This window comes from Pezoporus flaviventris, unplaced genomic scaffold, assembly GCF_033815535.1.
Source record: "Pezoporus flaviventris isolate CSIRO_AGI_PZ_B2104156 unplaced genomic scaffold, CSIRO_AGI_Pfla_v1 ptg000105l, whole genome shotgun sequence".
Taxonomy (NCBI): Eukaryota; Metazoa; Chordata; class Aves; order Psittaciformes; family Psittacidae; genus Pezoporus; species Pezoporus flaviventris.
Window position 1 is genome coordinate 1,127,051 of NW_026892653.1, and position 24,390 is coordinate 1,151,440.

A 24,390-nucleotide genomic window follows, 5' to 3' on the forward strand; every position below is an offset into this window, starting at 1 on the left:
CTTATTGAGTTACAGTCCAGTTGCCACAAGTGTCACCTACCTCTGAAGCTTACTACTACTACTAGCCATAATTTTCTCTAGACCACCTTTCTCACTGGCATTTAATGCTTTGCTGTATTTAACAGTGTGCCTGTGCATGAAGTTCATGTCCTAAATGTATGGTCAGATTTTCTGATGAGGAGCAAATCTGTCTGTAACCTTATGATGTGAGCCTGATTGATTGTATTTGAGGAATCTTCTTGGAGAACAGGTCTTACTGGTCTGCTTCTGCCAGTAAGCAAAGTCACTGCTTGCTTCTGTGATTCAGCAGAAGTGAAGCCAGGGCACTAGATTGTCACTGCTAAATTAAGAAATTCAGAATCAATACTTTTCTAAGTCCAAGTGTTCAGTTTAAAAGCACTTTAATACTTTTTGGTGTGACCCTAATGATTTTAAGTATTTTGAATATTCTTGTTTAACTAGTTAAGTGATCAGTTCCTACCTTTGCTGCTTTAATAGCTCTACCTCAGGCTGTTGTTAATGTTGCAACAGTTGTGCCTTTCTTCTTGGCAATTTGAAATGTGTCCACTTATCTTTAGACTGACTCTACATGGTAAATGTAAGAAAATCTCCCTTCTATTCCAATTTGTATTTACTGTGCAGTGTACCTTCAGTTTCATTACCCCTTGCAAGCCCTTACTCTTAGTTGAACCTTACCATCTTGTCTTAACTCTTGTCAAACTACACCATCTGTACCAAATGGTTGAACTATACAGTCTTTGGCATCATCAGACTTTTTACTATGTTCCTTGTCTGATGAATCACATCAGTGATGGTTTTGTCAGAGAATGATAGGTTCCAAAATAATTTTGGAAGGGATATTTACAGCTCTGCCAGTATGGAAAGAATTCTTTTACTTTCTTCCTGAACGTACATATTCTAGACATTGCTAAGCTTGAGGTTTTTTTCTTCATCGCTGTTCCTGCAAATGTTTTTCTGAGGAGGATCCTATAAAAATATGGCAGTGATTCAGAGCTGGCATATATCTTGTCTATCTGTGAGATTTTTTGCTACTCATTATTAGCAGTTAGAAAAACTGTAATGTGAAGACATCTTAATGTTGCTTTCACATTTAAAAATGCAGGTGACTCAGCAGCCCTAAGCTAGCTGTAGGTAGCCTGCATCAATATCCCTGTCATACATGAATGGGTCTTAAAAAACTTCATGCAATTGCTCAAAAGTTTTTAGTTGCCTTGGTAATTTCCAAAGTTTTTCTGTACCTTTTATCCGCTGAGCTTGTTTCAGTGGTTAGCATCACTTTCTTAGCATATGCAGATACAAAATACATACTTTGTTCTTAGGGAACTGCTACAGTGTGAATGTTTAATGCTTGTTAATGCTGTGGTTTGCTCATACCCAACTGAGTTCTCAATAGTTAGGTTTGTTCCACTGAATTAAATTGTTTTCCTAGGTGTGTAAATCTTTTTAACATCCTCACCACCATGCATCCATCACAGATGATGTAGAACAGTCTGTTTTCAGTGATCTGTTTAAAATTCTCATAGAGATTTGCTTTTAAACTATTGTGGATTTTTTTTTTTTGAGAATAGGTGCATTATCCAGTCATGCAGTTGATAAGCTGTTCTCCATACATAGTTAGAGAAAATCACATCTGAGTATACTGACATAAATCAATTTCAGTTTCAACACAAATACCTGAATACAGGGACAACCTAGAAAAAACATTTACTGTGCTACAAAAATAAGCTTTACAGGGATTTTCTGTTACAATTATTTTGCTGTGTTTAGAGTCTTTTTTTTTTGTTGTTGTTTGGTTTTGGTTTTGTTTTTTGTTTTTTTTTTTTTAGCTTTTATGTTCATTTATACAATGATTGTATTTGCCCAGCAAATTAACTGCAAGAATTATATGTGCCTGCACATGAGATGGTATAGCGTTCTTTCGACTTACTCTCTCAGTTGCCTGGAAGGGATACTGATTTGGTTGTTGGACTGGAGCTAATATTTGTAATGATTTTGCAAAATTAAGTTAATCTCTGAAAGGTGTCTGCACAGGCATCTCCCAGCTCTTTTAGATGGTACAATATGAAAGGGTCAAAGCACATATATGTACTTGTCCTTGCATAGTAGTCACTTCATAGTTACTCAGTACTGTCTGAGGGACATTCCTGTGGCAAGAAGTGCTAGGAATTAAGGAATATAACAGAGTTTTGAGGACAGCTTACTGAAAAGGCAGTAGAAGGTTTTTCAGTGCAGATATGCCTCTCTGTTGGCCTGATTTCCAGCTGCCTTTCTGTTCAATGTCATTCTTATCAGAAGTCTCATTCTTAGTGACTTCTGATTAAACACTTGAATATTTAATCCATGTTCCTCCATTCCAGAATTTTAACACTGAATGTTTAATCCATTTAATATTCTGGAATTTTCACACAGTGAAACACAGTTATACCACCAGGTATACCTGACCAGGCTTTTTTTGTTATGAATGGCTTGCTTTGATATTTTTACTGCAAGTCTGACAGGAGAGTTGTCTTCTGGCTCTGGAAGCTGTAGAAACAGAGATTGCTTTGATCTCATGAAAATATACTGGGGTTTACAGCACTGGAATCCCACACGGCTTACTTTTGAGGAAGGGTCCCTTTTTCTGCTCAACTTCATAGTTAATATATTTGCTTTGAAATGTGCATACCTTAATTTTGAATGTCTTAACTTGTATTTCTTGGTACATCTTTGCTTTTTTCTGTATGCACCTTGTTTTCGTGGCAGTTATTACATTGTGTATTGTAATGTATGTTACCTGACTAATCATAATTTACTAAAATAATTGCCTTTGCAGATGACATATGTAAGGAATGCTTTTTGTTCTCTTAGGATACAGGTCTTTTCCCTTAGTTTTTACCTGATGTAAAGAAACTTGTAGCTGCTGGATTTTGAACTGTTACATTAGTGTGCAACTGTGCAATAAAAAACACAAGAGAAACCTGTGCCTGCATCTCGTTGTGTAATTAAGATCTCCAAATTAAAAAGTAGATTTTCTGTCAAGAAAATAATACAATTCCCCCTGAGAATGAACTGGTTCATTAGGAGTGGAGTCTAATCAGATGTCAGACACTGTGATACTTAAAAGCTCTGAAAGACTCTGCTGAACTGTATTATAATTGGAATGAAAGAACAATGACCCCTCTGTTGCCGCTGTACTGATGGGAGCATATTTAATTATTTCTTACATTCAGCCAGATGCAGCATGCCATCTAAAATGGCATTCCGGATTTTGAGGATATTTGCTGAACTCATTCATTTGCCACTGATCATTAAACCCGACCTGTCAACTAAGCTCCTTTTTCTGTTGTCTGATCAGTCTTGATAAAACTAAGCATTGATTTGATGTGTGTAGTTTCATTTTTAGTGATTGTGGCTACAAGCATTTTGGCAAATAACCCCCTCAAAACCTTTGAGTAAAATAAGTTACTTTCAGTGATAAGGATTGGCTAATCAGGTGAAATGAGTGTGGTCTGTCTCGCTGCTCAGCCATGCTTGAAGTCTAGTTATCCTATGGAAATGCTTAGCTGAATTCATTCAAATATGTTTTCACTTATTTTGATGGGAAAAGTAGATTACATTCCTGGTTAGGAAACTCCCTCCTGAAATAATTGTAGACAATACTATTATATATGGCCTCCCAAACCGTGCTGTTTGGAACATTTTGTGATAGGCAAAGCCATTTCAGTATCAAAAAAAGAGCGGCACAGATTAATAGTGAGGCCAGCTCCACTTTTATTGCTATTTAAGGATTCTAAAAGCTTCCTTCTCTTCCCATGCACTCAACAAAAAACCTTGTAAGTGCTAGTATTAGTATAGCTGAGACGTTTGGTAAAGAAATGGGTTATTTGGTTCCAGCAGGCTGTCTTAATTTTGATTAAGGCAGCTTTCTGATAAATGGTTAAGAACATTCACATTACTTCTAACAAATGGCCAATTTACTTCTGATACTGGCAATTATTTGTCTTTCTGACAAATAATTCTTTCCTGCTTTCTTTTTGATGTGACAAACTTGAAGTGCCTGAGTATTAGCATATGGAGAACTGATTGTATAATCCAATAGTCTTCAAAGATGCTGCAGAATAACTTGGGGGCCTGAAGAGAGTTAATGTTCATGGTTAGAACAAATAATAATACTTAGCATTTGTGAAGTGCTTTGAAGATACAAAGCACTATGTGAACACACCCTAACACCGTGGCTGTATTTCCTTAGTAGTACAAATGAAGAAACGGTTGCAGAATTAACGCCGATGGATTAATTTGCAAGACAGTCAAGTATGTGGTTGACTTCAAATATGGAAGTTCAGTGGCTGCTGCTCCACTGCTACTTACCTCAGAATTTCCAGGTGGAAATGGTGGCAAAACTGAGACTGAAGCCTGCAAATTCTTAATTGTCAGTCTGTTAAGAAACTCCCTTTCAGAGGAACTGGATGCAGGAAGAAAAAGGTCACTTGGTCCCATTCTTGGGAAAGTTAATGCAAAGCTCTGTAAATTAGGTTACTATGAGGTGTAAAATGCCAATCCTCAAACGGTTAGTTTGCCTTATGGGAAGAACTTCGTGTAGAGGGCTAGTGAGGTAAATCCATTGAACAATTTTGTTCACCCAACTATAAAAGTTTGAGCATTCATCCTAAAATCTCTGAAGCATACATCATATTTTCGTTCCAATCCTGTCCATATCCTGGATATGGGTAGGTACCTGGGGTTGCATTTTTTGGGGTGGGTTTTTTTTTTGGTGTTTTTTTTTTGTCCAGTTTTTATGGTCCTATGAACCTTTTCCCTAGGATAAAGTATGAAATACAGTAACAAGTAAATGTTGGTAAATCTTACATTGAGAAATAATCGGGTTAGGTTACAGCTGTCCTGCCTCTGTGTTAAGGCTAATGTTAAGCTTGCAAGCTAAAAGAAGACTTTGGGAAAATGGTGTGATGAAGAGTTTTTGCATTTTTTTTTTTTTTTTAATTTATTGCCATAGTCTTTGTAATCTCTTCAGAATCCCATTTATCTCCCTAAAAATCGGAAAAAACGTGCTCTATGCAAAGGTAATTTTTGTCTTAAGCTTTCTTCCACAGTACGGGTGCTGATATAACCAGAGAAGCAGTGAGCAGCTTCGGGCCTCTGGGCTGTTGGGGCTACCAGCCACCAGGTGTCAGGTTCTGATCAGCGCTTCAGAGGTCCCTGTCATGGTTGGCAGTGGTCTTGATGCCAATTACCAGGGCCAGGTACCTGAAAATGTTGCTAAAATGCTCAGTCTTTCCCCAGAATGTATATCGTGCATTTCTCCAAGGTATCTTGCAGGAAACACACCGTGCTGTCAGTACTGAAGCATGTCTGAGGCTTGCAGGGAAGAGGATGGTCCAGGGAGGATGGACACACCAGCCTTGGGCTCCAGAGCTTGGGCGCAACTTGTGTGACACCAACTAACCACTTGCTGAGACACTCCTCCTCCAAGGTACCACTTCTACCTCTCACTGGGAACAATCACTGAGAATCAGGGCTTCCAGCCTTTAGCCCCTGAATCCCACAAGGACAAGGAGTTGAAATTTGCTAAGGGATTGGCTCCTTAGGCACTACTGTGAAGCATCCAGTTAAGTCTCCTTGGATGCAAACCCTCTGCCTTCACTTGAGGTAGTGCAATATAAGTTCTTTTGCCTGCTTGGCAGATTGGTGAATTTATTTATTTGTATTTATCTCCTTTGTGACCTCGGTGTCCGAAATGACAGGCGGATTTCTGCAGTGTCTGCAGAAATGCAGATGATGCAGTGACAGTGCCTTGGCCTGTGATTGTGTACAAGAGGAGGGAGTACAGCAAGTGCACTGAAATCAGGTGGGGCTGACAGCGTGGTAATGGGGAAACATGGATTTTGCTGTATTTTAGGTTTACACATGCACAGACCGTTCTCCTTCATAGGAGCACACAGCCCAGTCTGGGCAGGAGAAGGAGCGGTCACAAACCTCCTTCTGATAGCGAGGAACCGCAGCGCTGGGGGATGAGGAAAGAGGGAGAAGCGCTTTGGCCTCGCCACGCTTCTTTGGTCACTTGGGGAGAACGAACCCCGCGGCTGCCCGCGCAAGCTGCAACACCTCCCTTTCTCCTCCCTCTCCTCCTTCTCCTCCTCCCGGAAAGGCGGCCGGTCCCCGCTCCCCGCCTAGGCGGGAGGTTCACAGCGCACGCCGCCCACCGCCACCGGAACAAAAGGGGCGGCTGCATGGTGCCGGCGGAGCGCCGCGCCGCTCCGCCACCCGCTCCGCGTCTCGCTCTGCCGCCCGTCTCCGGTCCGCGTTCTGCACCGTGCCGCCATGTCGGGCAGCGGCGGCAACAGCAGCAACAGCGCGGTGAAGAAGAGGAGCCCGGCGGGCTCGGCCTCCTCGCTGGCGCAGCAAGAGGAGAAGCAAGTGATGGAGAAGATGCTGGAGGCGGCGGACGGCGGGGCGCAAGAGAACGGCTGCGCCCGCTCGCCCTCGCCATGCGCTTCGGCTGAGGGCGAGGGGGTGACCCTGCAGCGCTCCATCACGCTGCTCAACGGCGTGGCCATCATCGTAGGCACCATCATCGGCTCCGGCATCTTCGTCACCCCCACCGGCGTGCTGCGGGAGGCCGGCTCGCCGGGGCTGTCGCTGGTGGTGTGGGCCGTCTGCGGGGCCTTCTCCATCGTGGGTGCCCTCTGCTATGCTGAGCTAGGCACCACCATCACCAAGTCCGGCGGGGACTATGCCTACATGCTGGAGGTGTACGGCTCCCTGCCCGCTTTCCTCAAGCTCTGGATAGAGCTGCTCATCATCCGGCCCTCATCGCAGTACATCGTGGCTCTGGTCTTCGCCACCTACCTACTCAAGCCCGTCTTCCCCACCTGCCCTGTGCCCGACGAGGCTGCCAAGTTGGTGGCCTGTCTCTGTGTCTGTAAGTACCCGCAGACCCTCTGCTGTCCTGCCTGCCCCACGTGGATCTGTGCTCACCATTGCCTTCCCCCATAAGTCTGCCGGAACAGCCAGCTGCCTTTAAGCACATCACTTTGTAGGAGATGAACAATCTCTTCTGCACTACACTGGCTTCCTGCTGTTCTTTTTTTTTGGGGGGGAGGGGAGGGGGGGGCTGTTTTGGAACAGCGTGAGTAGGAAATACGTTCCCATCCCAAATAAATTAAGTAAAAAATGTCCAAAATACCAGTTACAGGCTGGCAAACCAATCTGATCCCTCTGAATGCACTGAGCAGTGTGTGATAAATGCAGCACGCATTTTGACTGTGTTCTGGCACGGGATTCCTCATGCTGTCCCTTGGGAATGTGTTGATGCAGGGTAAAATAAATCCCCTTTCATCACCACAGTGCTGAGGTGCTGCGGAAACCAGGATGGGCATTTATATGTAGAGGTAGGTGAGGATAACGTGCAGTTGGGAAATTATCTGTCGTGAGCAGCTGGTGCTGAACGTGGCCTGTGCTGCTGTGCCGGGCTGTTTTCAGCACCAGTTGTGAGATTAGATGATTCTCGGCTGTATGTGCACTGATACCATGCTTAAAACCTGTTTTGTTGGTGTTTTTTTGCTAGCAAGTGTTCTATCTCATGAGAATTTGCCTTGTGGAGAAGTTCAGTCATGCTGTGATGCGTTTAGGACCACTGATATCTGCCGTGACACACAGATAATCTCGACTGCTGCAGTTTTTATCGTATTTCTGGTACTTTGAGGTCTGCAGTTTTGTCACTGAAGCCTCATTTTCTGTTCCTTCCGTTATTGCAGTGTCACCCCATCCAAATTCTTCATCCTTTAAATGCAAGACCATTTTCTGCCTTTCTTCCCTCATTTCCTATCTAGTCCATGTTGTACTCCACTGTTAGTTCTTTGTGCCATTGGAAAGATGTATATTGGGAAAAGATGTAATTTTTTTGTGAGGGCTTTATGCAACATATATTTGGTGTATGAAGTTACAGTCTGGTAATCTTTCGGGTTTTTTGAGGTAGTGTGGGAAGTTGTTTGTTCGTGCTGTCCAAGGGGACATTGTGTTAGATTCCTTCATCCTCTGAGGATCACAGGCATTCAAAAGCTGCAGCACATGGTTGTTATGTGAAGATAGATTGTCTGTAAATGTCTTCATACACAAACCCCCTGAGTCTTTGGTAGATACATTATATGGCCAGCTAGTAGACAGAGTAAGATAATAAAAGGTAGGGCAGCAAACTGTACTTTCTTTGGGCAAGATGAAAACTTCCCTATTCCCTAAATCAATTTTCAGGAAGGTTAGGGCAAGTAGACAGGCATGTGGACTTTCCAGGCAAGTTTTAATCAAAGTTTATTAAGGAAACACAGTCATCCAACTATAGTTCTGCTGATTGGTTTCTTGCCTCAGGCAACAACTTATGAAAAATCTGGTTTTAGAGCTTTCCTGCCAGTCTGCAATATGGTTTCCTCAGTGGCATGGAGAAAAGGGGCATCCATGCACGTGGCATTCACATTTTTTGCTGAGAAGCTAATGGAATTAGAGCATTGATTAGATGGACTTTGTCACTGCTTTAGATCAAAGTTTTGCTGAACATACTGTAGTTGACAAAGCCTTTGAGAACACATTTGTAATATTAAGGTACTTTTCATCTTCTGGATCTTTCCCAAAATAGGTAGGATGAGGTCTCCCTGTTCTCATTTTGCTGCTCAGAAGACAAATACAGGGGTAAAACAGACCTGCCTGTGGCGGGATGTGTTCACTGGCAGGGCAGATTGCAGCATGAGATTTCTTGATGCCGCGGCTCATTCCCACTCCAATAAGTAATGCGTCTCCAACTTTCTTTTGCTTGCAATTAGTAGGCTTCCTGAAGTGGGATTTGTTCTTGAGCCTTTATCTTGAAAACCCAAAGAAAGAATTGCCAGTTTTGGAAATCTGCTTCATTTCCATGTGTTTCTTCTTTAAACTTTACTCTCCCCTGCACCGCTGGCTGCTATTTTGTTTATGCTTTGGGTTAAGTTCTTGTTTGTGTGCTTTGCTACAAAAGGTTGGTTCATCAGGCCTTGCCTTCAGCAAGTTAGTTTTCTGTAACTTTGATTTCTGGACTTAGCTTTTCAACTGTCTGGTGCCAAAACCACATCATGAGCTAGGAACAATAAATGAAGTAAAGCTGGTCCAAGGACTTAGCGAGTCACACGAAACTTCAATGGGCTAACAAGCAGCTTTGTTACATGGTTGTTGCAAACACACTCCTATCCAGTGAGATACTTACAGTTTTTCTAGAGCCCTAGGGTACGGAAAATGACCTATTTGTGCATATGCTCATCCATTAATAAGTTATCTCAAAGACAAGAACAGTTCAGGAAGCAACAGGGGAATCTGGGGCTCTGGGCTGGAATACAGTTGACCTACAGCCAAAACCCAGTCATCTAGAACAGTACCAGCTATATTCTCCTCAGTTTGTATTTCCATGTAAAATGCAATTGGCTGTGTGGTTTCTAGTAAGAGAAATGACAGAAGTTACTTGTTTCCATTTCCAGTGTTACTGGTGTCGAACAGATCAATAAATAATGTGTTGTTCAGTATTTGCCACCATGAAGTATAGAAATGGAATTCCTAGACATTAAGATAATCTAAATAAATCACAGTCTTGAAAGAAAGAAGAAATAGTTGGTGTAAGGAATTCTGTTCCCCTTAAGGTGCTGAGGAAAACAGCGTGGGTGGTAAGTAGACTTTAACTACAAATCGGTATTTTCTGAAATCAAGATTGTAATCTACAGACAGTTGGTATGCAAGACTACTCCTTCCATAAGACAACATGAATGCATATTATGGTTGCCAAATACAAGCATGGGAATTCTCTACAGGGAAGTCTTACTGCAGCAAGATTGGTCAAGTTGCTTGTTGCTGTTCACCACAGAACAGCCAGTGCTCCCTAGCTGTAAGAATTCACAGGTAATCTGCCTTAATACTTTTCAGGCTCTGGGTTACTTGGGTAACTCATAAATTTGAGCATGTTATTTTAGCTGAGAGATTGGAGGGCTGATACTTTCAAAACTGAAAAATCATAAACGCAAAAGCAAACACAAAGTGCACCTGGTATCCAAGCATTTTTGAACAGAAAAAAACTAGTTTGTGAAACTGAGTATTCTTCTATATGCATGAAAACAGAACAATAATTTGAATTCCCCAAAATATGATTTAATCTAAACCAGTTTTGTAAATTCAGTAGGTGGTGGAGGAGCGGTTACTTGGTCCTGACATAGCATTTTTGATGATGTCTGCATTACCATATCAGTAGTTCTTTGCACATGACAAAGAATTAAACTACTAAGGATTCTGTACCCAGTGTCTCAGGTGCACATTCAAGGCTACGTAGATAAATAAGAATCCACCTGTCTCCACTTTTTTCGTCTTGAGAAAGCATCACAGTGAAAAGTACACTCACTGCACTTCCAGCTTACTTGTATCTTTTTTCTGCAGTTTTCTACAGTTCATTTTGTCTTTGAATTAAAAAATACATACTTTATCAGGATATTTAGGTGGCAAGTGTAGTTTTGGAAGAACTTGTTGATACGCAGGACCATCTTCAGATAGCAGAAGCATCGTGTAAAACTGTTTAACCCTGTAGTCTTTTTTTTCCCATTGAAGAGACAGTGTCCAGGTAGTGGCCTGAGCAGTGATGAGGAACAACAGCCAGTTGAGAGTGCATCCCTGATGTCTTACAGTGCAAGTGGGTCAGATTCTCTTTCACAGCTGGCTGCCACTTGTGTGTTAATGTTTTTTTAATTCAAACTGATAAATCTTAAGAAAAAATCATAAAAATATTCCAGAGCACAGCCTAATACAGAGTGTATGTCCTAGAGAAGGAAGGAAAATTTCAAATTGCCCATTAAAAGGTAACATGCCTGTTCCTTATAACCACCTGTTAATTTGCAGATTTCCTACATGTTAAACATCTCTGAATTGTGGTACAATAAATTTTCTGTAGATAAGGGAGATGGGAGGGGGGTAATGCTGCTTCCAGACATGAGGAGGTTCTTGCTCAGTGTTTTACAAGTGCCTGAACTGTTCTTCTACGCACATCCTTACACACAGCCTGCGACACACCCCCTGTGTGCTACCTAACAGATTATAATTTACTTATTTCTTGACAATATTATCTGCACCATAAAACCCTGCCACTTGCATGTATTTTTACTTTTGATCTTCAATGTCATATCAGTGATTTGACTGTTAGCTTCTGAAGCCTTTTCTCAGTTGTTAATTATATATGCTAATCTGGCACTAATAACCCCAATATTGCTGCAGCGATATCTGCTACTTCCAAAGCAGCAGTATTTTAATCTTCTTTAATATGTCTTTAGACTTCCTTTGCTGCTTCTGAAATATTTTGGGCACTCCTGCTGCAAGCGTAAAGTTGCAGTAAAACAAGCACATTTGTCTCTTTTGCTATGAACAGACTAATAGTGGAAGAATTAGTAGCAGTCAGTGTAGAGTTGAGTCATATTTAATAGCTGTCCATGTCATAGAGATGTGTAAGTGCCTGACACCCCCCTGAGGAAATTGTGAGTTCAAGGAGGAGAATGGTATTCAATCCAGGGATTGGCAAAAGTGTACAAGCAGATGCCTGGAGTGCTTGTCAGATCATAGCTGTAGCCCATAAGTGAATATTTGGTGTCAGCGTTTCAGCTATAAATTGTCTATGTTGAAAGTAGGAACGTCTTTATTTGGTATTAGGGTTTTGCTTTAAATATGACAAGTTTGGTTGTTTGACCAGCTGTTTCAAGTGAAGCTACAGGTAGATTTTCAACTCATCAGGCGTTAGATGGTAAGCAAGGCCAACACAAGATACATCTTATTCTTGTCTGTTTAAGATGGGTTTATTCTGCAGCGTTGCGACTTGGAATTAATCTGCCAGGGCAAGCAAGGTGTGAAGCTTTGATGATGTTTGGGTTTTTTGTTTTTTCTCCTCCAGAAAGGTGGATTAAGTGATTAAGCTGAATCAGAGTGGAAAGAAGGGGTCTTTATAGAATCCCTGCTGTATGGCTAATGTTGAAAGACTGAAGTTGTTGTTTTAAATCCGCATTTAATTAGAGTAGCATTAATGAAAACAGCTCTGACACTAGCAGGACTCCTCTGAAATGGATAAAGATTTGGAGGACATTTGAACCACAAGCAAGTACTGCATTTCTTGGCACCCTTCTCTTGGCTCTCACAACAAATGTCTCATTAAATTTCATTGTATTTGAATGACTAAATTACCACTGAGATCTTTCAGAGTCTTTCTCTTCTGACATGAGCAAATTGGGAAGGCTTTTTCAAAGAAACTCTCCATGGTCAGTTTAATTCAACCCAGCATCACTAGGTATTTCAAGTATTCAAGTAGTCGCATAGTCCCAGTGTCGAATGTGGCCAAGAGATCAAACGTAATGGACGAGAAAGCAGCTTCGTGCCGACGAGCAAACAGAGCTGAATTCTGCATGGCAGAGGTGGCGTGATTCAGACTAAAACTGTCTGGAATTTCGTATAAGGGGACATGGTGGGAAAGATGTTTAGCTTGTGATAGTCATGGGGTCCTTTAAATTTGCTGGGAGCTGAAGAAAGAGATCTCTTTCTTCTATTGCAGTCTATATTTACTTTGTCTTCTTATGGCAGAATGACTTGTCTTGCAGAATTGCTGCGTCATGTAATCTAGAAACATTGACAGTGAAAACACAAGCTTCTTTCTAAGGCGACAGATTAGTAACTCCTACCCACTACCTGGGAGTTAGCTCCTCTAACATTGATAATTCTTCATAGTAGTAAAATAAATTCTTTTTGCTAATAAGTTCACATATCACACAGTTTGACTAGTGTAAACTGTGTCACTGTTACTACAGAACCTAGGTACCAAAGTGATGGGTGCATTTATGTAGGCTTGAGATCCAGGCTCTGCAATATCTGCCGGCAATGGAATTCTTTAATGAGCTCTTCCTCTGGGCAGTCCTTGTTTTGCCTTTTGGCCCCAACTTGTGCTGCAGTGGTTGGCACAGCTCTGGAGAGAGAGGTGGCAAGTAAGTGCTTGTTAATTTATTCTTGCAGAATTCTGTAAACGCAAGGGTGTGGATGCTTCTGAGAGCAGTGATACATGGGGAAATATCACCGTCGTTCCACTTTGCAGTCACTGACTCCTCTGGCTCCCAGCTCCGAGCTGGTTTCAGCACCAGGGGCTTCCTGGAACAGCAAGCCAACAAAGAGATGGAGCTGTGACCCACTCAGGGTGTCTGCAGCCGTGTGTTGGAGGCACCCAGAGCCCCTGGTCTCAGTTAGGGTGTGGGTCTTAAGCTCTAGTGGTAGGGCAACCCTTTGCCTTCTCCTTTTACCTGTTGTTTGTTGATGCTCTCATTCACCAATTCCTCAGCACTGTTGTCTGCAAAAGAAGAATAAAAAGGAAACTGTAAGCTGTTGCCAGGTATATTTGTTATTATAAGTTGATTTATAATATAGATGCATTTGCTCTGGGTCCAAGTGCTCCTTCCCAACAGCTTCATGTGCCACTGAGTGTTTCCCTTCTACAGACTCATTGCCTTGTCTGTTAAGTTTCTCCAGGGGATTGTCCTTGAAAAAATAGCTGCAGAGTGTCTCCCTCTGTTTTTTCTGTGTACGACCTTTCAGGGCATGAGTCTTCACTCAATTCCTGTCAGGCTGAAATTTCCCCAGCCTTTTTCTGTCTGTGTCCTTCTCTGTATGTCTCATGCTAGGCTGTGCAATTAGAAACAGACATCTGAGACTATTGAAAGACACTGTAGCATCACAGCCACCTGAATGTAAAGTGGGGTTTTTTGCCTTAGTGGATAGTTAAGGCATTGATTTTCCCATTGGTTTAAATCACTGTAGTCAGTAAATCGTAATTCCTTGTTTGTGCTATGTGGAGTAACTATTTTCAGTGTAACCTTTTTAGTTTAGTCTAGCCTCTTTGAGCTTAGGCAGCAGTTCCCTGTAAAGCATATCAGCCATCTCTGCGGTTTGTTTCTTGGTGCCCATGGATTCAGCTTGCCTCTCTGTGAAACCTGCTTGTGCCGTCAAGAGAAAACTCCTATCTATCATCCGTACTTTATAAAGAGTGAAAGGAGCAGTCTTTCCTGTAGGATTGGGAAATTGAAAGGAACTGAGAGCTGTTCTGTGAGTAATAGTGAAAAGGAGAGCAGCATCATCCAGTGGCAGATGGTAAATGGAAGCATCGTCTTACAATTGAGAGGGCTAAGTGCTTTGGAAATGCATGAGCTAGAAATAGGAATCATTTAATGGTATATCCTCTATCTGTGTTTGGGCAGTGTCACAGTCCCTGTTTTCTTGTCGGGAAGCTGAGGTGGAGGATTTCGTTTTATTCTTCCCCTTTTTTTCCACAAATTCCCTATGCTACAATGCATTTTCATTCTGGTCTGTAATACAACAAATAGGGATCCATGGCTACCTTGCACCAATTTAAGCTTACTTCTTTAAAGTACAGTACTTACACACATTTATCCTTGTTGTAGAGGTGTATACTGAACTATGTAGGAAGCACTACTGCTCAAGACCAGGGAAACCTACAGGAGATAGACTAAAGGACAAAAGTGTCATTGCACAAGGCTCTCAACATATGTAACCTCGCACTCAGCATGAATGCAGCTGTGCCAGTAGTTCAAGAATTCCTACCCTCATTTCAGAAATGTTTCACCTGAAAAACTGCTAAAGATCTCGGATTGAGCAAACTCCCATCACTCCATCAGCAAGTTACATGTGGTGTTGGGCTTGGATCCTGTCTTCCCCTCTGAATCAGGATGACTATGCAGAGCTGTGTGGATTGCCTGCTTGTGTTTTTCCTTTTCCAAACAAAGCCTCCCTGAGCACTGTCTTTACTCCATCTCTGATCCATGGCCACTCCAGGAAAGCTGCAGCCCTGCCTTTTTCTGTAGGATCATTGCCAAGACTCTTGCATCATAAATGCCAAACCCCAGTTTACTTGTATTAGGGCTCCATTCGCGTACTATTTGCTTTGGGCAGAACCACATGCCCACAGGGCAAGTTTACGGTATCCTGCCTTTCCTTTGTAGACAGAGTGTGTTTATGATGGACTTGTTCTGTGTAGGGACTGTTATGATACCTTTCTGTGCTTGGTAGGGATTTGCTCCTCTTGTCATTTAGAAACCATGTTTGGGAGTGGTCTTGGAACTTGAGTTCAAAGGAATGTGCCCATAAAATGTGAATTGTGGCAGGGCAAGGTTCTATATTGTGTTAGTCTGTTTATCCTTGGTTCCTATCAGTAACGGGGAAATTATCACACTGTGCAGGTGAATGCCAGGGGAACAGGTTATGTGACATGCCTGAAGCCAGCTGGAACTACGAGGACATAGTAAATAATTGAAGCTGGACCTGTTGTTGTCTTTGGAAAGCCAAAAATTCTCTTTGAAAGCCTGTGGCTTCCCCTGTGGCTTGAGTATCTTGAAATGATGCTCACCCTCAGTTGGCTAGAGCAGTCACCAGAGGAAATGAAAGAGTTAACAGCACTCTGTGAGCATGTTCTCTCTTCAGCAGTCAAAACCCAGCATCCTCCCTGCTTCTGGAAGATAAACGGGTGTACCCCTTTGTACATCTGCAGTCACTGCTGCTTTGTAGCTCCTGTTACCCCAATTATACAAAGCCTTTGCAGAGGGGCTGCTGGATCAGACAGGCAGTGTCACATCAGGTCATGCTGAAGTCCTTGTTCCTAGAATGATTCCCAAGAATGGCCCCAACAGGTCATGCTAGAGGTCTGATTTGCTGCATAGCCGGCTTCTGACTATGGCTACTGGCTGTAGCTTTACAAAAGGTGCTGCAGAAATTAGGGCAGTGCTGATATTTCCCTGCTTTGTATCATGGCCCTGATTCATAGCAAAGCTGTGGCTATCCAGCTTTCCCCTGTTGTTCATGTGGAGCAGTTCATCTGAGGTAAAGGGAGCCGTGCCAGGAGGACTCCCACAGCCCCTGCTTCATGGGATAGCATCTCGGATCAAAGGAATAAAACTCTGCTTTACGAAACCCAAGCCCTCTGGTCTCCTGGGAAGCAGCCACTGGAATTTGTCTTGGAATTTTATTGAAAAAGTACTCGGTGTGTTTTTTCATCTTGGTGTCTGTAGGAAAAAGCATTTAAGTGTAGTAACTCCACCACACTCCTTTAGGAAAGACAAATATTATTACGTGGTAGGAAAAGCAAAGCTGAGATTGTCACTTGGAAGGATCTGAATTACGACTGACGTGGAAGAAGCTCTCAGCCCTGTTCAGTCTCTGTCCCTAAGTTATTTTATGTATTTACAAAGCCCATTTATGTGGCACCAATGTATTTTTAAGGGCTGAATACAGACGCTGTCATTGCTTTTCAGTCTAGGGCTGAGTGGAAAGCTTTTGCCTTTTATGTGCAGCACTGCCTTCCTATGGCCCGTCCAGCAGACTCTGTACAGAACCAGAACATGAAAAACAGCCCCGAGAATGTCAGTATTTAAAGTGGAGGCTGAAGCAGCTATTGTCAAAGAAACAGAATGCCTAAATGGGGAAGGGAATGTCACTGTCACACCTCTAAGGGCTGTCTTCACTAATGGGAGAAGTGTGCTTTTAGATACGTTAGCTCATCCTTTAAATATCCCTCTGTAAACAAGGAGAGTTTTATTTTTAGCATAATCACTGGTTGAAGTGAATCCTGGCTCCTCGGTTCCCTCCCTGTCCTCCCCATTAGGATTCATTATAGAGATGCTTTTAGTAGATGAATTGTGATCTGTGCTTTAGTGGTATTTAACTGTGTTTTCTTCTCTCCCCTTCACCTCCTCCCCTGTGGCACAGACATGCTGTAAGTTGACCTTGCTAATTTCTGTTTTCTCCTCCCCTGTGTGTCTGGACAGTGTTCCTTTTAGCATGCTGGTTGGAGGCAGATATATCACAATCTTGCTGCCAGGTGTCGGAGCTGTGACCCTGCAAACCGCAGATAGTGCTGGCCTGCTTGATGCTGAAGAGCTTCCAAGCCTGGGCATGTTACATCTTTCTAAGGAGATGCACCTTATCTCCCACAAGCAGCACAGCGTGGGGGGACCCAGGGACATGGCTTTACGTCTGTGGGTGGTGGTGTGGCAGGTTTGTTGGCACGGGTCTTCACTGTTTGCTTTTGGCTGGGTGCTGAAGCAGGTCACCTAAAGGCCATGATGACCTGTGCAGGAGCACGTGTGGTACAGGGGTATGCTTCCCATTAGAAACAGCTCTTGGTCATTTCGGTTTCACCTGCTTCAAATACCCAGACACTCCCAAAGTAGCTTGAAAGGCATGATATATTAAAAAAGGTGAATCTGAAGTTTCTTATTTACTTGTGGCTTTCATTCTTGTGGGATGTATTGGATCGCATGCTTTTCTTTGCAAAGACTTCTCTTTCATTCTCAGAACTTTAAATGCTCTTATATTGAGATGACACCAGATCCCAGGGGTAAAGGGGGGGGCCATGTAGCCAATGATCCTGAAAGCAGGCACTGCATTCTGAGATGTGCAGTCTGCTGCACTGGGACTGGCTTTGCTCTTCTCTGCCTGAAGATCCCTCACAGGCAGCCTTTAGCTGATCTTTAGATGGACGTTTAAATCCTCTCAGCGTGATGGGTATTGCTGTCCTGCTGTGGCTGTAGCAGGCTTTCACATCCCTCTGAATGAATGATGCAACTCGTCTCTCTTCTTGCCTGTGTGTCACTGCTTCCTGGTGACTCCTGCTTTGCATCACCGGCAAGTCCTGTCACCCAGCAAAAACAGGAAGTCTGATCATTGTGATCGGACCCAGATACTGTGGTCCCTGAAGACCGAGTTCTCTGAAGCCTGCCTATGGGTGCTTCTGAGCCTGCCTGTGCTCATATGTCTCAGGAATGCTATTCCCAGCTCTGGCGTGGGATGTGTGCTGTGTTTCCCTGAACTCTTACCAATGCAATTGCTTCCACGGGCAGGGCAGGATGCGGGGTGGCAGTGAGCCAGTAAGACCCTCTTAAAAGCCCAATACTCCTTCCTCCTCCCATGGTTTTATTTCCCAGTCTGCAGTTTATTGTGCCCTTGCTGGGAGGCAGGGTATGAGGCTGTGGGAACGCAGCTTTGCTCCAGGCTGATGGGATGTGAGCAGCTCTGGTGCATGGTCCTGATGGAAGCTGGAGAGCAAAGGCACTGCTGATCCCATGCAGCCATCTCATGTCAGAGGGGAGGTGGTGAATGCATGGTGTGCTGGTGCCTGCATCCTTCATGTGAATGTGTGTGATAGCTGGATTCGGGTGTGTAGTTGGAGGTAACCTTGCTTCTGAGTAGGGATGTATTGTGGTTTCCCCTGTGATGCTCAGCATGTATTGAGGGTCTTAAAGCCCCGGGTGTCTTGCTGGGCAGTAATCAGGCCATATGACTGCAGGTATTTCTGCCTCCCACCTTTACCCATCACCTTCCCACTCTGTTCTGAGCACCCCGTGCACCTCAGCTCCACAGGAACAGGCCAGAGTGTCCACCAGCAATCCCCTGGAGGAAGAGAGTGGTGACCTGACAAAGGTGCTGCTTGAGCCCAGTCATATCTCTGGGAGTTCTGTTAGGGCTGAGATATCTACATCCCATTCTCTGGGCTTTAAGCTGTGAGTGCAGATATAGCCCGTAGCCTCAGGAGAGTGTGATCAGCGTCCAGACTGAGTATTTTGGGGAGCAGCCGTTTGGCTCTGGTCGAGGCAGCTGGGTCCTGTGAAAATACGCTGCAGGATGTGGGAAGCAGCCTTTGCACAAGGGCAGAGGCCAGCTTGGAGACGATCCCACAGGGAAAAGCCTCCAGCTCCAGAAGAAGGGTTGAGATCAGCTCCTCCCCGAGCAGCTCCAGGGGCTGTGCAAGCTGGCGTGGAGGCAGCGAGGGGTGCAAGGGAGACGGAGAGGAGGGGAAGGCATCCAGCACGTGGGGCACTGTCATTCTCGCTGTGACATTTGCTTGTCTCTATAACAAGCAACAGTCTCTGGGAAGCAGGGAGAGAGCAGGGCATGAAAATAGTAAGTGATTTGGAAGAGCATTAAGGGTTTAGCCACTGTTTCCTCTGAAGCAGGTGAAACTTGGCCAGTCAGCAGCTTCATGGCTTTAGACAAGCCCTGTCCTGGTAGGACTGTCACACTGAATAGTGGCAGGAGCGGGTGATAACAGAGGAGGGTGATGGGGGAACAAGGCCAGAAAAGGTAGGAAATAAGGCTTCATTGAGTAATGTGTAGGTAGCAGGAGCTGCTTGGCAGTGCGTGGGAAGGTAGCATGATCGTGTAGGAGAGCAGTCGGAGCAGACGTGAACCATGGCACTATTCTGCTCTGTGCAGCCCTGTCTTCCATCGCTGTGGTGTGCAGCCCTGTGAGCATCCCTGAAATCCTGTGCAACCATCCTGGGCCCCACTGGTCCAGCAAGCCAACCAGAGGATGAGGGTTGCCTTAGATCCGGCTTCTCTTTCAGTCTGTGCCACTGACCCATGTCCCGCAGCTTGCAGAATGGGTCAGGACAGGGACATCTCCTCCTTCATGTTTACACCTTCAATAGCCTTTTAGGTGCTATTGTTACACAAATAACTATATACCAGTTCTGGAAGCTTGTCCTGACACTATGGTGTTTCCACACAATAGCAGCGTTAAATTGGGTCGACTTAACAGGGACTGCAGCCAATGATAATGGTTGCAGCAAGCACTTGTATTTACATGCCCTCAGAAGTGTTCTTCCCAGTGCAGCAGGGCAGCTCCTTGTCCCAAGGATACTGTTCAAACCAGCTGCTGTCTCAAAACAGGAGACAGAATAGGGAAGTGTGTGGCTGCAGAACCTTGCCTTTAAAAGTTTCTATTTTAGGAAGAGACTTTTTGTGTTTGCTTAAGCTTTAGCAAAACTTAAATGCCCAGGGAAGTGGTGGATTCATCAACTCTGGGCACTTCAGAGATTCAGCTGGACGTGGTACTGGATGTAGTCTAGGCTAGACCTAGTTTTGTGTAGAAAGGTTTGGTCCTTGAAGTCCTTTCCAACCTGGTTTTCTGTGAGTCTGTGATGATTTGTTTTGTGTTTTAAGTGTTTCATTGAAAACTGACCTGTCTTTTCTTGCCTGCTTCCCTCAGTGCTCCTCACAGCAGTGAACTGTTACAGCGTGAAAGCTGCCACTCGTGTTCAGGATGCCTTTGCTGCGGCAAAGCTGCTGGCGCTGGCTCTCATCATCATTCTTGGCTTCGTGCAGCTTGCAAAGGGTAAGTATGTGGTTCCCTTTTCCTCTTGAAGGTGGTATGCAGTTAAAGAAGAACCTGGGAATTAGGGATAAAGCCCCAGAGTCCGAACCCAAGCATTTCAGAGCTAGCAGACGTGCTTTACAAATGTCTTTTGTCCTCTTTCATGCTGGGGTGATATTTCCAGCTTGTGCTTTGCAAATGGCTAAGTGCTTTCATACACTTTATTTGTGAAATTTCATATCTACCTTACTGAAGTTATGCTTGGTTTCACGCTGCAGGCACCCAACAGATACAACCCAAGGTCCTTTCCACTTGCTGCAGTCACTGTGTGGCCTCTCCCTTTGAGATGCCAGAGCTGCCAAGTCTACAGGGAATGAAAATGGTGGCACTTGCTCTGGGAAATCTTATCTGTAACCAGTGCCATGGTCAGGGCCATTTCCGAGTAGAAAATTATCTGCATGTGCAAACCAACCCCCAGTAGTTTTAATTCTTTTCACAAAATATCCCTGCATGTTTCTCTTGCTCATGTATGGAATAACTTGTTTGAGTCCATAGGGTTACACAAGGATCAGGCAAGGCTGCAGAAACTGTGTGATGAACAGTGATGTTAGGGCCCTCAGCTGCCACCAGCGCACGTATCTGTCAAGTAGCATCTAAAAAAGAAGATAAAAGTGGGGAGATAAAGCAAATTTTCTGGTGCTTGTTTTCTTCGTGCACACTTAAAATTCTCTCAAACCCATCTGATTCCCATCTGTTCCAAACCCATCTGATTAACTAATCCTCACAAATAAGCATTTAACTGTGCTTTTTTTTGTACAACTTTTGTGAAAATAAACTCTTCTGGGGGAGCACTACAGGCCCTAATTGTTAAACGTGCATAAAAGCCTGCAGATAGTCCTGTCTCTCTGTACTGGCAAGTGTGTGTGTGTATGTTTGTGTGTGCATGTGGGTCTTTTTCATTCCTGTGTCAGCTATGGGAGCCAGTGCTGTCTTTGCAGAATTTCTTGCTTTATCAGAGGTTTTATTTTCTTCCAGCTCAGTGCCCGTGCTCAACAGGAGCATTGTTTGAGCCTTATCACAAAATATACCTCCTTCCTCTTTGCAGCTCCCCAGGCTGGCTTGCTGAACTTTTTCTTTCTCCCTTAGAAGGAAAAGAATAAATATAAATCTCTGTTAGTTCTTTAACATCTTCCCTTAAGTGTTTTTACAATTACTTTTTGTTTGCAGATGATAACCTTAATTTGCATCTTCAGAATCACCTTCCCTCCCTCTGTACTGTTCTTTTGCCCTTTTGTGGAGGGTGAATCACTTTCTGCCCAGGTGTAAAATACGAGGTATTTCCACTGACTTGTATCTGTAACCAGTCAGAGGTTTCTGTCTTTGTGTTCAAAAATACCCATCCTACACTCTTTATCTCAGAAGCTTTTTACCTCCTATGAAGCCTGTTACAGCATCAGGTTTTTGTAGGTGTGGAGAGGTACAAATGTGCCCATCTTTAAGTACAGGTAATTTCATGTGACATTTACTTTCCTGTTAAACTACCCGGACACTTCAAACAGAGTGAAAGGTAATAGGATCAAAAGCAGTAGTTGAATGGTAACATTTAAAGGTAAAGACCTCTACTTCCTGTCCATGCACACAAGACACAGTACAAAGCAAACTGGATCAGAGTGGGAACCTTGGGATCTACAGAGGATGCTCCTCTCAAAGCCCATGTTTACACCTTGTCCTAGGTGGCACGCTACTGCTTGTCTGAGTTCCTGTTTTACAGCACGCTACCTGCTGGTGGTCCAACATGGATTTTATTAACCTCCTTATGGAAGCTGCAAGCTCTCTCATAAGTCCTTAAGAACATACAAGCTCCTTCCATACACCCTTCTTTAGTTTCCACCTACATTTTGCAACTTCCTCCATTTTTGTTTAAATCATGCCAGGTAACTCATAGCTTATGCAGCAGGAATACATCAAGAGACTGTCTTTTTTTCTTCAAGGAAAGCACACTGGCATTCATTAAAACATACTGAAAATGGGAAAGCGCTGCACTGTTCTCCATCTGTGTTGAGACAAGAAATGATGGGTGCAAGCTGTGAGACAAGGGAAATTTAGATTACTCATTAGAAAAAACACTTCTAACTGTAATGCAGGGCTCAGGTGGATGGTGCAGAGAGGCTGTCTCACTGGAGATTCACAAGAACAGGTTAATAACTTCTCTCGGGAAGTGTTTAAGTGAGTCAAACCTGCCCTGGAGCAGGGAATAAATCTGGAGCATCTGGATGCCACTCTATCCGTGCTCTCTGAGGCTGTGCTGTGCATTAGTAGCACAGTACAGAGTTGCTGCGTCTTCACCAGGTGAAATACTGTAAGTCTGTTAAAAGTACTGAGGTTTTAGATGGGTAACTTGCTTTTAAAAGCCTGTTTAACCTCTGAGGATATGGGTGAGCCCATACAAAGTGCCATGCCTTTGCCACTCCTCTCTGGGCCCTTGTTTTCTATTATACCACTGAAGGCTCTTACCACCATTCATTGCAAGCCAGCAGCTATTACTGGTGTGAAATACCATCCAAGTTTATTGTCTGGGACTGCAGTTTCAGTGGTGATGGGGTTGTGTTTTCCTGTGAGGCTCCAGATAGTGCCTGAGCAGCGCTGCTTAACTTGCTCTACTGGTTGCTGTCCCATTGCTGGTTTATGTTTGCAGTCTCCATAAAGAGAGGAGCAACACCAAGTTTCTTGCTCAGATGTGGAAGCGTTTGAGACTTCTCAGAAGTATGACCTCCTGTGTGCTGACCTCCTGCCTTCAGCTTCTGGCTTTTTTTTCTTCCCCTTTTTATGCTTTCCCTGAATATTTTCATTATTTTCAGAAAAGCAGTAACATCTCAAGACAAAGAAATATGTGGCAATATGACCACACAGAAAATAGGGTGTCCCTGTGATCTTTCTGTGGACAGCTGTTTTACATCACTCCTTTCGTGCTACTTCAAAAGGAGGGATGAAGTTGGTTTCTTACTTAGACAGCGTTTCAACTGTTTGAAAGTAGACTCAGTATAGCTCATGCAGTTATTTTACCAATGAAAAGTTAACACTTCTAAAAGCTGTTGTGGGGCTTGCTTTAAAAGTTGTGTCTGGGCTTGGTTTATTGGTGTGTAAAACCTTATAGGTGGACCCCCAACTGGACAGCTCACAGGCTGTAACACTTAAATAGAATAAACAACTTACAGCATAGCCAGGATCAGGATTACTTTGCTCCAGTGTTGTAAAAACTAAGCTTATTTTTAGTTCTACTTGGTTCAAATTCTAATTTGAATTGGTTCTAATTCTAATTTGGTTCAAATTGCTGTCACCTCTAGGTATTTTTTGGCCGTATTCTTGACCTGGTGAGTGGGATAACTGGGATCAGAGTGGCTTGGATAGTGACTGTGCAGGTTTAAGGGGTGTTTTCTGTGCTGGGTGTGACAGAAGAGGACTGTGATTACATCTGCAGCTGTGCTTTTCATACCCCATCACCCTGCACCTCCTAATGTCTTCAAAACTAACCTAGGTGTGAAGTGGCTAAAAAAGATGCTAATCTTTAAGGACACGCTCATGCATTTTACATGTGAGGGAGTTCAGGAAAGGTTTGATGTCAAAAAAAAACCTAAGAAAATCCATATCACAGATGTGTTTCAGCTGTATTCTATTCTGTGGTTGCTGTCCTAGTGTTTCTTAAACATTCATGTGCAGCATAAGCAGCGAGGTGCTGTTCCTGGCTGCTCTGTGTTTGGAGAGTGCTGCAGTGCTGTGATTCCTCACCAGCAGTTCTGCTTAAAAAAATAATAAGAATTGGGCATTTGGGACTTGGGGAAATAGAATTTAACACTTGTTTTATCGAATTATTTTTATGGAACTTATTGTCCCTTTTCCCTCTTAACGCCCAGTGTCTGATCTTACATTTCTCATCTGTGGCACTTCGAGTGCCTGTTGGGTGGCAGCAGCATTATTCTCTCTTAACTCCTTTCATTGGGCTTGTCAGGGACCAGCATCTGCTGAATGAGCATGGGGTGAACTAAGGACACACTGGGCAGTTTTAACTCCAGACATTTACCGTGGAGAGCTTAGGCAAGGCAAGGAGGTTTTGGTTTAGTCATGGTTTTGTTTCATTTGTCTTCAGTAGATGTGTGCAATCTCAGCCAGCCCTGACACCCCCATCCCAGCATCGTTTGCTC

At 43.6% G+C, this 24,390-nt stretch overlaps 1 protein-coding gene across 1 annotated transcript in view; it reads left to right on the plus strand.

Annotated features, from left to right (window-relative positions):
* The first annotated feature begins 6,005 nt into the window (after positions 1-6,005).
* SLC7A5 (solute carrier family 7 member 5) overlaps positions 6,006-24,390 on the plus strand; it is a 36,835-nt gene continuing 18,450 nt past the window's right edge. The window contains exons 1-2 of the mRNA XM_061477393.1: positions 6,006-6,937; positions 20,087-20,212. Of these exons, the coding sequence (XP_061333377.1) occupies positions 6,337-6,937; positions 20,087-20,212 (727 nt within the window). The 5' untranslated portion in view covers positions 6,006-6,336. The remainder of the gene's footprint in view (positions 6,938-20,086; positions 20,213-24,390) is intronic.